Below are 16,544 nucleotides of genomic sequence, written 5' to 3' on the forward strand. Positions count from 1 at the left end.
GAAACTAAGTGAGGTGCGGGAGACAACTCAATGGGTGTGTCTGTAAAAGGCCTTCCGACGGAGGTTGGTTTGCGTAGACTGAGAAATCACTGTGGAGCGCCCTTAAGAACACAAGGTGAGAGGAAGGTAGCCTTTGACCAACTTATTTAGGTAATGTGTGAAGGTAGATTGGATTGTTTTCAGTCAATAGCACATCTCTAGGGTTCCATGCTGGTTTGGTTTGAAAGAGGCTAATGATTGCAGGTGGGGGTGTTTTTAAAGGGGTATCCCCGCCTCTTTCAGGTGGACATGATCTGGTTGATTACATTGAATGAAGTGTGTGGTGACATAGGTGGCAGGTTCCCCTCCAGGGTAGGAGGGAAGTGGGAGGAGTTGTTTATTTTCCAGACTCCGATATGGCTCCTAATGATATTTTATTTATTTTTTGGGATTATGTGTGTATTGTTATTGTATTGCTAGATTTGACTGCCCTGTTGGAGCTAGAATTGTGTTTTGTTGATGGTGCTGGAAAACATTGTCTCAGGTGCCGTTCCAGAATCTCACATTAATGTTCAATTAGCTTGAGATCTGGTGACTGAGACGCACACCTTTTAATTTTTATTTGGATGTTAATTGTTTAATTACCTCAGGAACCACACCTGTGTGGGAGCACTTTGTTTCCCTCATTTACCCAAGTGTTTCCTTTTCATTTGGCAGTTACCTCAATATATCAACATGTTTTACATAGTGGCAGTAATGTCTACTATCAACAACATGTTTTGATAGACTACGGGGATCCAGCACCAGTTCTTTTCAGTCTGAGGCGCTGTAGCTGTGAGTCCGAAAATTCTCTCAGTATTTCCTGGGAACTTGGATGTTTATTTTCAGAACTTGGACCTGGTTAACTGCATGCACATGCCCTTAATATAGTGGTGGTAATGTCTCTATTCATACAGATAGCTGTTTTATATTGTTGTGATAATGTATATATTCCTCTAGGTGGCGCTGGTGTTGAGTTATGGCATGCCCCAGAAAGCCATCCTGTAATGTGTGTGTGTGTGTATATATTATTCCTCTAGGTGGCCAATATGTTTTATATTGTGGTGATCATGGCGGTGGTGTTGTTGAGTTATGGCGTGCCGCGGAAAGCCATCCTGTACCCAAATGAGGAGCCCAGTTGGACGCTGCTCAAAGACGTGGTGTTCCAGCCATACTGGATGATGTACGGGGAAGTGTATGCGTATGAAATCGACGGTAAGGAAGACGAGCCTGGTATAAACGACTACGATGGTAAGAGTTTTCTTAAGGATTCTCACCACGGCATGAGAAGCTGATTAGCACTGGAAATCAATCAAAAACCCACGTTTGGTCTAATCAACGCGTCCTGCACCACACAGTCACCTCACACAGTCGCTGTGTTTAAATTATTTTTTATTTAGAGTACAGAATGAGACCCTAGACCCTTGGTTGGATAGGCATATGTTTCACTATGCCTATCTAGTTCTTTCATAAGTAATTAAGTCCTTAGGAGGCAGGGGCTAGGAGTTGATTGTGGACACAGCCAGTCGGCCCCTGTTAGGGGAGGTATAGCCAGCAATGGTAGAGAACAGCAGCTTTTAACCAATCAGGGCTTTAGTTTAGATTATTGTGTCCAGATTTATCTTGAGGCATGTCAAATGTAAGTGATTTGCTTAAAGTACAGGCTCAGAGCTTTAAAATGGCGTATCCTACACTGTAGTTTGAGTAAGTATTCTCCCAGTATAGCTCAGTGCTTTCTCCTTGGCTAAACTAGGCACATTTTACATTTTTATTCATATTTACCAATCCCATACCAGTGTGTAATTAAGGCACATGAAGTTCACATGTTCAAGAAGCCATTTCTGCAACAAAAAAAACGTATTTTGAATCGGTCCTACTGTGAAGTAGGAGCCAGCGTCAAATGCCTCAGATCCTGTAACATTTAGTAAACGTTGTACACATGGGGGTAAATCCTAACTTCCAGTTAAGGCGACTTTTCACTTAGTCTCCTATTGACGTAATTGCGTGACTAAGTGACATTCATATTTGCTGCATAGAGCACATTTGAGATGGTGTGTTATGATATTTACGGAAGATACATTGTGTAATATATAATAATCGCCGCTACCTGTCTCGCTCATCAGACTCAGGCAGCTCCACCACAGTTGTGTGGGAGATACAGCGGCTGTGGGAAGAGACTACCTGTTGATATATAGAGCAGAATGTATACAGTAGCAGTAGATACTGTGCAGTATAATGAAATGTTATTCCACAAATTAGATGGTAGTCGCTGGTTTTACTGACCCAAATTATGTTTACTCCTAGACAAAAAAATTTGTAGAGACATCAAAGACAGTAGAAAGCTTAATCTGGCTGTGCAAAACCAGTCCATGGAGCTTAGAGGTGTGTGTTTGTGTGTGTGTGAATGATCTACACCTGTCACTGTGTGTTGTTTGGGATGTGTGTGTGATTTATAAGTTTGTGTTTTTTGTGTTGGGATGTGTGAAGCACCGTGTGTGTGTGTCTCTGACCCAGTCCCCTCTCTCCACAGTGTGTGCCAATAATACTGATACGAATGTGAAATCCCTGTGCTCCACTTCAGTGTGGATCACTCCTTTCCTACAAGCAGTCTACCTCTTTGTCCAATACATATTGATAGTTAACCTTCTCATCGCCTTCTTCAAGTAAGACTACACACACAACGGTGTTCCACAGAGCGCTGTTCTGTGACCAATACTATTCTCATTATTCATTAATAACATTATTATCATATTTTTCCCCAATTTTCTACATCACTGTGTATATCTATTTTTGCCATCTCTCTCTTCTCCTCAGTAATGTGTACCTCCAAGTGATGTCAATCAGTAATCTGGTATGGAAGTACCAGAGGTATCATTTCGTCATGGCCTACCATGAGAAGCCAGTCCTCCCTCCTCCCCTCATCCTCCTCTCCCACCTAGTCTCTTTCTTCTCCTGCATCTGTCACAAGAGGAAGAAGGACAGTCACTCTTACGGACCAAGTACGGGAACTACCATTTATCGCTCTAAAATGCGGATATGACAGAACCACTTGGTGATCAGAGAGAACAAGAGAGGCCCTAGTACTGAGCTCTGGGGGACACCAGTAGTGTATGAACAGACTATAAAATGTATAGGTGTCTCAGGGATCTCTAGTTTATCAGCAAAAATATATGCAGCTACAATAAGTTATTTGAAAATGTGTACTAGTAGTTACGTTGATCTGTAAAAGAGGTGAAATGCCTTGTTGAAACTAGAAAGCTCTTCATCCTCTCCCTTCCCATCTCCCCATCTTTCCTTCCCTCCAGAGTTGTTTCTAACGGAGGAGGATCAGAAGAAGCTCCATGACTTTGAGGAGCAGTGTGTGGAGACGTACTTCCATGAGAAAAACGACCAGTTCCACTCAGGGAGCGAAGAGCGCATCCGCCTCACCTCAGACAGGTAACTGTTACCATAGTTACCATTCACCCCAGTTTTTATTTGACCCTTGCGTTGACATTAACAGTTATAGTGTATATATAACATAAAAGGATTAGGAGGTTAATTGAATAGTGAATATTGAACTCTGTGGCAACATAGATGTGTTTCTCCTTTCTCTCCTCAGGGTTGAGACCATGTGTATCCAGCTGAAGGAGGTCGGTAATAGAGTGAACTTCATCAAGCGTTCCCTCCACACGCTGGACTCTCAGATCGGCCACCTTCAGGACCTGTCAGCTCTTACCGTGGACACCCTGAAGACCCTGACCGCTCAGAGGGCCTCTGAAGCCAGCAAGGTCCACAACCAGATCACCAGGGAGCTCAGTCTGTCCAAAAACTTTGCCCCCGGCCTGGCCCCCACCCCTCAGGACCCTACCCCTCAATCCAAGGGGGTCAAACGCAGCGTGGGCGCCTACTTCGGTTCCTCCTTCCCCCAGGTGTCCGGGGTGGTGGTGGGGGGCAACATGGCTGATTCTCTGTTTGGGAGTGGGGTGGATCCAAACCCGCCACTGACGCTCAGTCCCCCAGAGCGGAGAGGAGACTGGGCTGGGCTGGGGCACCAAGCTACTGCTGCTATAGAGGCTGGATCCTCCACGGGTGGCAGTGCCAGTGCCAGTCACAGTGCCTTCTCCCTCTGCCCAGCTCCGGCGCCCCCTACTGTCAGTCCTCCAGAGCTGCGGCTACGCGGCCACTCCTTCACCCAGTGGCAGCTGACCCGTCCAGTGCAGGTGGGCATCTCCGACTGCCCCTCCAGCCTGCCCAGTGTGCCCTCTGCTAGGGCTGCTTTCTACGTCAGCTCTACCCCCTCCCAGCCCTCTGTCTCCAGCCACCCAGAACTCAGCCTGGCTGGGACAGACAAAGACAGAATCTCTGCTTCCACCTCTGCCTTTGCTGTAGAGTTTGGTGCGTTTGTTGGTAAGTATAACTGTGAGGAGAAAGACGAGGACACTAGCTGTGTGTACCCCACTGTTGTTGTTGTGTCCAAGACTTCTGACATTGCTCGCCCCGTTTGCTTGCCTGCTTCCACTGAGAAACGGGAGGCAATTGGTGAGAAGGAGGGGAGGGGTGAGGGAGGGGAGAGGGCGAAAGGGAGGTATAAGAGGGAGGGGAGGCCAGAGGGATATGTGAATGAGGCATTTTCTGATGATGAGGGAAGACCCGAAGGAGTTCTGATGGATGGGCAGGGCAGAAATGCTGAGCTTCCGTTGGCTCCTGAGACCGCCCGTCAGGCCACCCCCTCGCCGCATGCTGACGCTTACAGGAATAGCCCCCTCCCTGGCTGCGCCCTGGCCCCTGCAGTGGTGCCCAGGAGACCCCGCGGCCGTAGGACCAGTGAGGTGGGGTCCTCAAGCCCCATGGCCCAGCCAGGGTCTCCTCAGCAGGGGGAAAGAAGGACTGAAGCCCCCCTGAGAAGTGACAGCAGGGAAACTACCAGAGACAGAGGTTTGAGTCTGTCTGAGTTTAAGTTGGCAGTGGGAAAATCTCAGATCACACTCTACCTTTCACCTGTAACACACCTTTTCCTAACCAGGGTGAAGTATGGTTGTTAGTGGTCTAACGGGGTGGTATGGGGTCTAACTAAAATGAAATAACCACAGGTGTGTTCTCAAAATATGGCACCATGCTCAATCAAGACTTCAAAATAAACCAATCAGTATGCCATCATGTTCAATCAATAGACTTCATAAACTCATAGCAACAACTCATTGTCATTCACCAGTAAAATATACACATTCGATAACAGTCAATAAACGGTTGCAAACTTTAAAGAAAAACCTGGGGTACCCTTACAGTGGCTTTCGAAAGTATTCACCCCCTTGGCATTTTTCCTATTTTGTTGCCTTACAACCTGGAATTAAAATAGATTTTTTGGGGATTTGTATCATATCAAATATTTTATTTTATTTGTCACATACACATGGTTAGCAGATGTTAATGCGAGTGTAGCGAAATGCTTGTGCTTCTAGTTCCGACAATGCAGTAATAACCAACGAGTAATCTAACCTAACAATTCCACAACTACTACCTTATACACACAAGTGTAAAGGGATAAAGAATATGTACATAAAGATATATGAATGAGTGATGGTACAGAACGGCATAGGCAAGATGCAGTAGATGGTATCAAGTACAGTATATACATATGAGATGAGTAATGTAGGGTATGTAAGCATAAAAGTGCATAGTTTAAAGTGGCTAGTGATACATGTATTACATAAAGATGGCAAGATGCAGTAGATGATATAGAGTACAGTATATACATATACATTATATTAAGTGGCATTGTTTAAAGTGGCTAGTGATACATTTTTGATCAATTTCCATTATTAAAGTGAGCTGGAGTTGAGTCAGTATGTTGGCAGCAGCCACTAAATGTTAGTGGTGGCTGTTTAACAGTCTGATGGCCTTGAGATAGAAGCTGTTTTTCAGTCTCTCGGTCCCTGCTTTGATGCACCTGTACTGACCTCGCCTTCTGGATGATAGCGGGGTGAACAGGCAGTGGCTCGGGTGGTTGTTGTCCTTGATGATCTTTATGGCCTTCCTGTGACATCGGGTGGTATAGGTGTCCTGGAGGGCAGGTAGTTTGCCCCCAGTGATGCGTTGTGCAGACCTCACTACCCTCTGGAGAGCCTTATGGTTGTGGGTGGAGCAGTTGCCGTACCAGGCGGTGATACAGCCCGACAAGATGCTCTCGATTGTGCTTCTGTAGAAGTTTGAGTGCTTTTGGTGACACGCCGAATTTCTTCAGCCTCCTGAGGTTGAAGAGGCACTGTTGAGCCTTCTTCACCACGCTGTCTGTGTGGGTGGACCAATTCAGTTTGTCCGTGATGTGTACGCCGAGGAACTTAAAACTTACTACCCTCTCCACTACTGTCCCGTCGATGTGGATAGGGGGGTGCTCCCTCTGCTGTTTCCTGAAGTCCACAATCATCTCCTTTGTTTTGTTGACGTTGAGTGTGAGGTTATTTTCCTGACACCACACTCCGAGGGCCCTCACCTCCTCCCTGTAGGCCGTCTTGTCGTTGTTGGTAATCAAGCCTACCACTGTAGTGTCGTCCGCAAACTTGATTGAGTTGGAGGTGTGCGTGGCCAGGGAGTACAGGAGAGGGCTCAGAACGCACCCTTGTGGGGCCCCAGTGTTGAGGATCAGCGGGGTGGAGATGTTGTTACCTACCCTCACCACCTGGGGGCGGCCCGTCAGGAAGTCCAGTACCCAGTTGCATAGGGCGGGGTCGAGATCCAGGGTCTCGAGCTTGATGACGAGTTTGGAGGGTACTATGGTGTTAAATGCTGAGCTGTAGTCGATGAACAGCATTCTCACATAGGTATTCCTCTTGTCCAGATGGGTTAGGGCAGTGTGCAGTGTGGTTGCGATTGCGTTGTCTGTGGACCTATTGGGGCGGTAAGCAAATTGGAGTGGGTCTAGGGTGTCAGGTAGGGTGGAGGTGATATGGTCCTTGACTAGTCTCTCAAAGCACTTCATGATGACAGAAGTGAGTGCTACGGGGCGGTAGTCGTTTAGCTCAGTTACCTTAGCTTTCTTGGGAACAGGAACAATGGTGGCCCTCTTGAAGCATGTGGGAACAGCAGACTGGGATAAGGATTGATTGAATATGTCCCTAAACACACCAGCCAGCTGGTCTGCGCATGCTCTGAGGATGCGGCTGGGGATGCCGTCTGGGCCTGCAGCCTTGCGAGAGTTAACACGTTTAAATGTTTTACTCACGTCGGCTGCAGTGAAGGAGAGTCCGCAGGTTTTGGTAGCGGGCCGTGTCAGTGGCACTGCATTGTCCTCAAAGCGAGCAAAGAAGTTATTTAGTCTGTCTGGGATTTGATTTACACAACATGCCTACCACTTTGAAGATGCAAAATATTTTTTATTGAGAAACAAACAAGAAATAAGACAAAAAAACTGAACTTGAGTGTGCACAACTATTCACCCCCCCAAAGTCAATACTTTGTAGAGCCACCTTTTGCAGCAATTACAGCTGCAAGTCTCTTGGGGTATGTCTCTATAAGCTTGGCACATCTAGCCACTGGGATTTTTGCCCATTCTTCAAGGCAAAACTGCTCCAGCTCCTTCAAGTTGGATGGGTTCCGCTGGTGTACAGCAATCTTTAAGTCATACCACAGATTCTGAATTGGATTGAGGTCTGGGCTTTGACTAGGCCATTCCAAGACATTAAGATGTTTCCCCTTAAACCACTCGAGTGTTGCTTTAGAAGTATGCTTAGGGTCATTGTCCTGCTGGAAGGCGAACCTCCGTCCCAGTCTCAAATCTCTGGAAGACTGAAACCGGTTTCCCTCAAGAATTTCCCTGTATTTAGCTCCATCCATCATTCCTTCAATTCTGACCAGTTTCCTAGTCCCTGCCGATGGAAAAACATCCCCACAGCATGATGCTACCACCACCATGCTTCACTACTGTGGGGATGGTGTTCTCGGGGTGATGAAAGGTGTTGGGTTTGCGCCAGACAGTGATGGCCAAAAAGCTCAATTTTAGTCTCATCTGACCAGAGTACCTTCTTTCATATGTTTGGGGAGTCTCCCACATGCCTTTTGGCAAACACCAAACGTGTTTGCTTATTTTGTTCTTTAAGCAATAGCTTTTTTCTGGACACTCTTCCGTAAAGCCCAGCTCTGTGGCGTGTACGGCTTAAAGTGGTCCTATGGACAGATACTCCAATCTCCGCTGTGGAGCTTTGCAGCTCCTTCAGGGTTATCTTTGGTCTCTTTGTCGCCTCTCTAATTAATGCCCTCGTTGCCTGGTCTGAGTTTTGGTGGGTGGCCCTCTCTTGGCAGGTTTGTTCTGGTGCCATATTATTTCCATTTTTTAATAATGGTTTTGATGGTGCTCCGTGGGATGTTCAAAGTTTCGGATATTTTTTTTATAGCCCAACCCTGATCTGTACTTCTCCACAACTTTGTCCCTGACCTGTTTGGAGAGCTCCTTGTTCTTCATGGTGCCTCTTGCTTGGTGGTGCCCCTTGCTTAGTGGTGTTGCAGACTCTGGGGCCTTTCAGAACAGGTGTATGTATACTGAGATCATGTGACACTTAGATTGCACACAGGTGGACTTTATTTAACTAATTATGTGACTTGTGAAGGTAATTGGTTGCACCAGATCTTTATTTAGGGGCTTCATAGCAAAGGGGGTGAATACATATGCATGCATATTTTCTGTTTATAATTTTTTTAATTTAACTTCACTGGACTATTTTGTGTATGTCCATTACATGAAATCCAAATAAAAATCCATTTAAAATACAGCTTGTAATGCATCAAAATAGGAAAAACGCCAAGGGAGACAATAATTTTGCGAGGCGCTGTATATATTCAGAGCTCTGAAACTTTATATAGTCTTACTACATTGCAGGCCTGTGCTTTGTACCTCAACAGAGACTAGATGAGGAAGAGCGGCCCTCGCATTTCTGTGCGCAAATGTGCGTTTGTATTTTCTGGATGCGGGAGTTCCAATGCAGGCGATGGTGGTCCTTAGCCAGTGCGGTAGTGGGAAACAGAGGGCTAGTGTAGCAGGATGATGTTTCTTCACAAGACTCAGAGGAAACCCTAGAATTTCCAGGTGTCTAGGGTTGCTATCTGAGCTCGATATAAACTATTTTGTCACATGGTAGCGTACATACAATATACATGTCTTTGCCTCTTATTGAGATGGCTTGCTATGCTAGCTAGCTAGTTAGCTGGTGTTGGCTACCTAGCGGCTAATATTAGCTAGCGTTGCATCGTACCTTCAGACGGGACCCAAAGCAAACTGTAGAATTGACAGTATTTAGAGTCGCTATCTGAGAGGTATACTACGATTTAAAACTAGATCTACTCAGATTTTTATAAAGCAGAAGCTGGCTACATTCCAGCCCAGGCTTCATCCATACTAAGGTGGATTTTGATCATGCAGCTAACGCAAGCAGGCTGAGGGCATTTCCACATAACACAATAATTTGGATAGCCACTCAAGCTTCCCCCTTATGTGGGTACTAGAAAGTTAAATATTGGTTGTTTCATTGCCCCCATCTTGTTATGTAGAAATGCACTGTCAGTATGTTTTTTAACTACACTTGTATACCGCCTCGCCATGCTAGCTTTGCCCGCGTGTGGGTGCTAGCAACCTAGGTAGTGCTAGGTATCAACAGCCAATCCAGTAGGGAGTGGAAGCTATGCTGAGCTTTAAATTGGTCAAGCACACCGCGATATCGCAAAGTATTTGCATAAAGTTCCGGTTTCCTCATCTTTGGTCCCACCCTGTTCACGTCCCTCGCCCATGCTCGCATCGCCCAACAGTTCCCCGCCCACTTAGCTTCTCTTCCATTGGAAATGAATGGCTATTCGTAGTTTCATTGCCCACGTCACTTCAGTTAACTAACTGTACGTGCATGTTGCACATGGCAAGTCGAACACCGAACTCTTAATTGAGACAATGTTCGCATTTTTATGTTTTGGGCTGAAATCAACATGAAAGAGAAGTTATTTAGCAAATTCAGCAGGCTATGCGGTGACATAGGCTATTAGAAGTGCCGTTTTTCTTTAAGTTTCGATAATGCCGTCTTTGTGCTTTGGAATGCTTATCCATGCACAGGCCCCTTTTTCCCTACCTATCAATAAAATGATTTTAGAAAATCATAAACGTTTCACTGTGCGTCAACTTTCAAATGCATGCTGTGATTACTAAATGTGTAATGTGATAGGTATTTTTAATATTACTCTAGAAAAAATACAATGTTATAAAATAGTTCATCAGTCGTCCTCAAATGAAGGGGATGACAATGTAGTCTTGGCGAGAGGGAGGGAATCTAATTTCATTAGTCCACAACTCACCTCAGACGCTTCATTCAGGATAAATGGAGTTAGCCTGCCCCTGATCAGGTTAGTTCTAAAGGATTCGTTGCCATATAAATCTACCTGGCTAAAAGGTGAGCCACTTGTATGACCGGTTATCCAAAATGTAACTCCGAGTTGACCACACTTACCTCGCTAACTCCTCTTTGTAGTATAGGGCTCTGGTCTCGTCACTCAGTCATCAACTCTTCTTAGCTACTTATACAGTTCACATCCTAGTATGCTACATATACAACATCTATTTACATTACAGCTAAACGGTTACAGCGGTCTGCCTTAAACTGGGAATCAAAATCACCTCGGAACTAACTCCCGCCCTCCAACTTTTGTAATTTGTTCCCTTCACTTTCCCTACCTACCCTCTGATCTGGCTAAGGGGGACCTTCAAAGGCGCTGCATGGTCAATCCTACGTCTGCATTGGCCATGTAGCATTTATGGTAATACGGCCTATGCAGAATTCAGGGAATTCATACCTCTTGCGCTTCGTCGAGAAGCGCAGAGCTGTTGTAAAGGAAGTGAGTTTGTGTTTATACAGGACTTCCCGCCCTCACCTACCATCAACCAATCAAGTCAATGCGGAGCTATACGGAATTTACCAAATTTCAGAAGCGCACAGCGATGCGGTACGGAACTCAATTTGGCCTCTGTGTGCCCCCTTGGAGGCTCTGCAATTGCGTCACACCATCCATACGGCGCCTCCGACCACATTTTCGTATCAAGCATAAATTGGCTTTTAGTCAGCAACAGGGAAGAAGGCTGCATTCATAACCAAGTGGAAAGGTGGTAGGCCTATTTACCACATACACTGGGAAAAATCAGGGGAGATTGCCGAACGATTCAACCCTTTCAATGAAGCCATGCAGTTTAAGGCTGATCGGGATACTGCAGGATCCCCCATTATAGTCAATGGGAAAATATCAATCTTTGTGGTCAATATTCGTGATAATATTTTTTATCCAAAAGAATCATAGTACGAATAATTGCTTCTATTAGACAGATGTATGTCCTTGAACCGATTTATTGTTTTAAAATCGCACACAGAATACGTTTTTAAATATTTGATTCAAGGACATACATCTGGTGTAATAGAAACAATTATTGGAATTGCACACAGAATAAGTTAAGGATAATTTATTTGCTTCCTGCAGTACCCTGGACAACCTTCAACTTGAGCTATTCAGAGGGGGCAGTCGTTCTCCCCTAGTCGCAGCCGGCAACATCACTTCCTGGAGTGGCTCAAACTGTGCATGTTATGTCTTGAGAATCCCCCAATGTAGACATTTTTACATTTTACATTTTAGTCATTTAGCAGACGCTCTTATGCAGAGCGACTTACAGTAGAGTGCATACATTTTATTACAGTGTTTTTTTTTTGTTTTTTTTTTTTTACATTTTTCATTACATTTTACATACTGAGACAAGGATATCCCTACCGGCCAAACCCTCCCTAACCCGGACGACGCTATGCCAATTGTGCGTCGCCCCACGGACCTCCCGGTTGCGGCCGGCTGCGACAGAGCCTGGGCGCGAACCCAGCCCAGCCTGGGCGCGAACCCAGAGACTCTGGTGGCGCAGCTAGCACTGCGATGCAGTGCCCTAGACCACTGCGCCACCCGGGAGGCGTCTTAGCAAGCTAAAACCGACTTCCTCTGCTTCAAATGCACCATTTAGTCTTCACATAGGAATGACTGATGTGACGTCATCATAGATGGCTTTGTTCATTCATATACAGTCATTGGTAAAGATCCAGTTGAACGCCCCTCCTGCTCATAATTACTAATGGGAACCTTGTCTATCATCCCTGAGCTCTGACTTCTCTCACATGCTGACCTCTCATGTCAACTATTAAAATGTAACAAATATAACAATTATGAATTATTCATAAAAATACATTTATTAATATGTGAACGCCTCCAACTGGTAATTACCACCTTTCTACTTGGTTATGAACGCAGTAGTGCACTACATAGGGAGCAGGGTGTGATTTGGAACATAGCCTAGGAAGAGGTGCCTGGGCTGTAGGGTGCTAGGATCAGATTTGTAATTCACTCGTCGCTGTTGTCTCAATTTCAGATTTGTCTCTCTTTCTCTACCTGTCAATTATTATGTCAACCTTTTGTCTTGTCTAATGTCATTGTTGGGGTGTTGGCCTCTGGTTGAAGGTGACAGAGTTGTGACTGTATCACCATGGATTGATTGATTGGTTGAGATTTGGAACCTTTCCTGAAATTGTCTGTATTGGTTGAAGGGTTTGTCACATGGAAAGGTTGAGGCACCGTCTGTCTTTCAGTGACTGTCCCAGAGGTCTAAGATGTTCTCTCTAAGGCACAGAACCAGGTTTGGCCAACCCCTGACCTGGGTCAGGGTTTGGGTCAATTCCATTTGAATTCAGGAAGTTATCAAATTGGAATTGAAATGAACCCCAACAAAAAAGCCTGCAGCTCTGCAGCCTTCCAGGACAAGTGTTGGCCACCCTTGGTGTGATGCTGTCTCTGTATCTGTCTAACAGTGTTCCGGTCCTCCAGGTCATAAAGACAACCTGCACCTGGACCTGCAGCGCTCCTTCCCCAGAGACATCTCCTCCACAGCCGCCTCCTCCAGACAGCTCAGCCCAGCCACGCAGCACAGGGAACAGGTGAGAGAGTATGTGGGATTATGTGTGTGTTCCTCCTAGGTATTGAGGCAGTTATTTACTTGCTCTTAGTTCCCGGTTGGGAAGTGGTTGTTGGTTGGTAGAATGTCAGTCAATGTTATGACCATTTAAAAAACAGAACCTGTTAGTTCTAGTTGGATATTGCTCCCAGGGCGGAGCAGTTTATTTACATGAAACATCACAGAGACACTTCCACAGAACAAACCAGAATTCCTTAATGGCTTCCTGTCCAACACATTGTCCTCACAAATCCTAACCTTAGCCTCACTATGTGAAAAACAGGAAAACTGATCTCATCAGCTGAGCCCAGTAGAAGGAAGTTGCTCCTAGATACTGATGCCAGTGTGTCTTTCTCTCTGTCTACAGGGTCATCCTGAAGGCCAAGGTAATATGAGGATGGTCAACTCGTATGCTGGCTTCACTGAGTTTGACCGGAGTCCCTCCTTCCTCCATCCAGACTCCTGTAAGTCCAGGAAGATAGACCTGTGCTTCTAGATACATGAATACACTGCAGAACCCTGAGAAGACCTGCCAGAGGTCACGACATGTATACTATGTGTGCTAACTGAAAGGGTCTTTGGTTGTTGTGTGTCTGCAGCTCTGAGTAAGAGAGAGAGGAGCGGCGTGTCAGCGGAAGACATCCTCATCCACGAAGACCCCAGAGCTGCACTACTACTGGTGAGAACTGTCCCATAACTGTATGATGTCTCACACCCCTTCAGGTTCTGAAATCACTACTGACTGACTGTACCACTGACTGACAAGTGATTCACTACAAGTGACTGACTGTACCACTGACTGACTGACTGTACCACTGACTGACTGACTGTACCACTGACTGACAAGTGATTCACTACAAGTGACTGACTACAACTGACTGACTGACTGACTGACTGACTGTACCACTGACTGACAAGTGATTCACTACAAGTGACTGACTACCACTGACTGACTGTACCACTGACTGACTGACTGTACCACTAACTGACTGACTGACTGTACCACTGACTGTACCACTGACTGACTGACTGTACCACTGACTGACTGACTGTACCACTGACTGACTGTACCACTGACTGACTGTACCACTGACTGACTGTACCACTGACTGACTGACTGACTGTACCACTGACTGACTGACTGTACCACTGACTGACTGACTGTACCACTGACTGACTGACTGTACCACTGACTGACTGACTGTACCACTGACTGACAAGTGATTCACTACAAGTGACTGACTACCACTGACTGACTGACTGACTGTACCACTGACTGACAAGTGATTCACTACAAGTGACTGACTACCACTGACTGACTGTACCACTGACTGACTGACTGTACCACTAACTGACTGACTGACTGTACCACTAACTGACTGACTGACTGTACCACTGACTGACTGACTGTACCACTGACTGACTGACTGACTGACTGACTGACTGACTGTACCACTGACTGACTGTACCACTGACTGACTGACTGTACCACTGACTGACTGACTGTACCACTGACTGACTGTACCACTGACTGACTGACTGTACCACTGACTGACTGACTGTACCACTGACTGACTGACTGTACCACTGACTGACTGACTGTACCACTGACTGACTGACTGTACCACTGACTGACTGACTGTACCACTGACTGACTGTACCACTGACTGACTGTACCACTGACTGACTGTACCACTGACTGACTGACTGTACCACTGACTGACTGACTGTACCACTGACTGACTGACTGTACCACCGACTACAACTGACTGACTGACTACGACTGACTGACTGACTGACTACGACTGACTGACTACGACTGACTGACTGACGACTGACTGAGTGACTACGGGTGACTGACTACGGGTGACTGACTACGAGTGACTGACTACGAGTGACTGACTATGCGTGGCTGACTACGAGTGACTGACTGTACCACGAGTGACTGACTGACTACGACTGACTACGACTGACTGACTACGACTGACTGACTGTACCACGACTGACTGACTGTACCACGACTGACTGACTGTACCACGACTGACTGACTGTACCACGACTGACTGACTGTACCACGACTGACTGACTGTACCACGACTGACTGACTGCGACTGACTGACTACGACTGAGTGACTACGACTGACTGACTGACTGACTGTATGCCTGACTGACTGTCTGTATGACTGGCTGGCTGTACGACCGACTGGCTGGCTGGCTGTACGACCGCCTGGCTGGCTGACTGTACGACCGACTGGCTGGCTGACTGTACGACCGACTGGCTGGCTGACTGTACGACCGACTGGCTGGCTGACTGTACGACCGACTGGCTGACTGTACGACCGACTGGCTGTATGACTGACTAACTGGCATGTTTTCCTCTCCTCAGGAGAGGGCTCAGGTCAAGACAGCTCAGGCCAGCAGTCTGTAAGTACCTGGCATGCATTCCTACCATCATCCTGGTTTTTCAGCTGGGGTCAACTTACACTTACAGCCCTGGAAGAGTAGAGTAGATGAATTCACTTACAGCCGTGGGTCTAGTAGATCTCTTGGTTGTTGATCAGTTCAGTGTTCCCACAGTTTGGCTCGTAACCCTGGGCCAAGCCTGGCTTACCGTTACCATGGTGACCGGAAACAATGTTCCAATCACATTCCCAACACAGCTATTAGGGGGAGTGGATGGTTGCCCGTAGTGTTAGTATGTGTTAATTAATAGGTGATCTCCATTTTGAAGTAGTACTTTTTCTTCTACTACTTCTATGTGTTGGTAAACAAACTGAAATGGTGCATACTGCTACTTGGAGTGTGTTGTTTGAACAGGTATAAAGCCAAGGTTGGTGATCTACTGCCACCTGCAGTTACGGAATGTTTGCTCACAAGTATAATTCATTGGCTGATCCCTCCTGATGACCTGGAAGTCCCACTACTTTCAAATGATGGAAATCCTCAATGACAATGTACATGCAAAATGGGTTATTTCCAAGTTTTTTATTTATTTAACCTTTATTTAACTTGGCAAGTCAGTTAAGAACAAATTCTTATTTACAATGACGGCCTACCACTAGGGCAAAAGACCTCCTGCGGGGACGGGGGCTGGGATTTTAAAAAACACATATCACGTCGAGAGACACCACAACACTACATAAAGAGAGAACTAAGACAAAAACATAGCATGACAGCAACACATGGAAACACTGCATGGTAGCAACACAACATTACTACAACAACATGGTAGCAACACAACATGGTAGCAGCACAAAACATGGTACAAACAATTATTGGGCACAGACAACAGCACAAAGGGCAAGAAGGTAGAGACGACAACAAATGTAATGATCTCTATGAGGTGGAGGTTAATGTCCGTTGTGTGTTCTCTCTCTCAGCAGGGCACCAGGGGAGGACTCAGGTATAAATGGTATGTGTCCATTGGAACTTGCTGTCTGTACTATTACTGTAACTTGATAGTTCCTGATTTCTTTATCTGAGATGAACAGGCTGTTCACCTCTCTATTCACTTCTTTGGCAAATTATATTTTCTCTCCTTCCT

At 46.0% G+C, this 16,544-nt stretch overlaps 1 protein-coding gene across 6 annotated transcripts in view; it reads left to right on the top strand.

The window, feature by feature from the left end:
* Nucleotides 1–16,544, top strand: part of LOC120024697 (transient receptor potential cation channel subfamily M member 7-like) — an 81,804-nt gene that overhangs the window by 51,600 nt on the left and 13,660 nt on the right. For 2 of the 6 annotated variants that reach the window (XM_038968946.1, XM_038968949.1), the window contains 10 exons: nucleotides 1,059–1,233; nucleotides 2,549–2,681; nucleotides 2,833–3,017; nucleotides 3,324–3,456; nucleotides 3,620–4,407; nucleotides 12,874–12,983; nucleotides 13,368–13,464; nucleotides 13,600–13,679; nucleotides 15,387–15,424; nucleotides 16,381–16,412. In XM_038968946.1, coding sequence (XP_038824874.1) covers nucleotides 1,059–1,233; nucleotides 2,549–2,681; nucleotides 2,833–3,017; nucleotides 3,324–3,456; nucleotides 3,620–4,407; nucleotides 12,874–12,983; nucleotides 13,368–13,464; nucleotides 13,600–13,679; nucleotides 15,387–15,424; nucleotides 16,381–16,412 — 1,771 coding nt within the window. Of the gene's footprint in view, nucleotides 1–1,058; nucleotides 1,234–2,548; nucleotides 2,682–2,832; nucleotides 3,018–3,323; nucleotides 3,457–3,619; nucleotides 4,408–12,857; nucleotides 12,984–13,367; nucleotides 13,465–13,599; nucleotides 13,680–15,386; nucleotides 15,425–16,380; nucleotides 16,413–16,544 lie in introns of those variants that run through there. The other 4 variants (XM_038968947.1, XR_005472929.1, XM_038968948.1 and 1 more) reach the window with 4 other exon arrangements.

The sequence above is a fragment of the Salvelinus namaycush genome, chromosome 30 (assembly GCF_016432855.1).
Source record: "Salvelinus namaycush isolate Seneca chromosome 30, SaNama_1.0, whole genome shotgun sequence".
In the NCBI taxonomy this organism is placed as follows: Eukaryota; Metazoa; Chordata; class Actinopteri; order Salmoniformes; family Salmonidae; genus Salvelinus; species Salvelinus namaycush.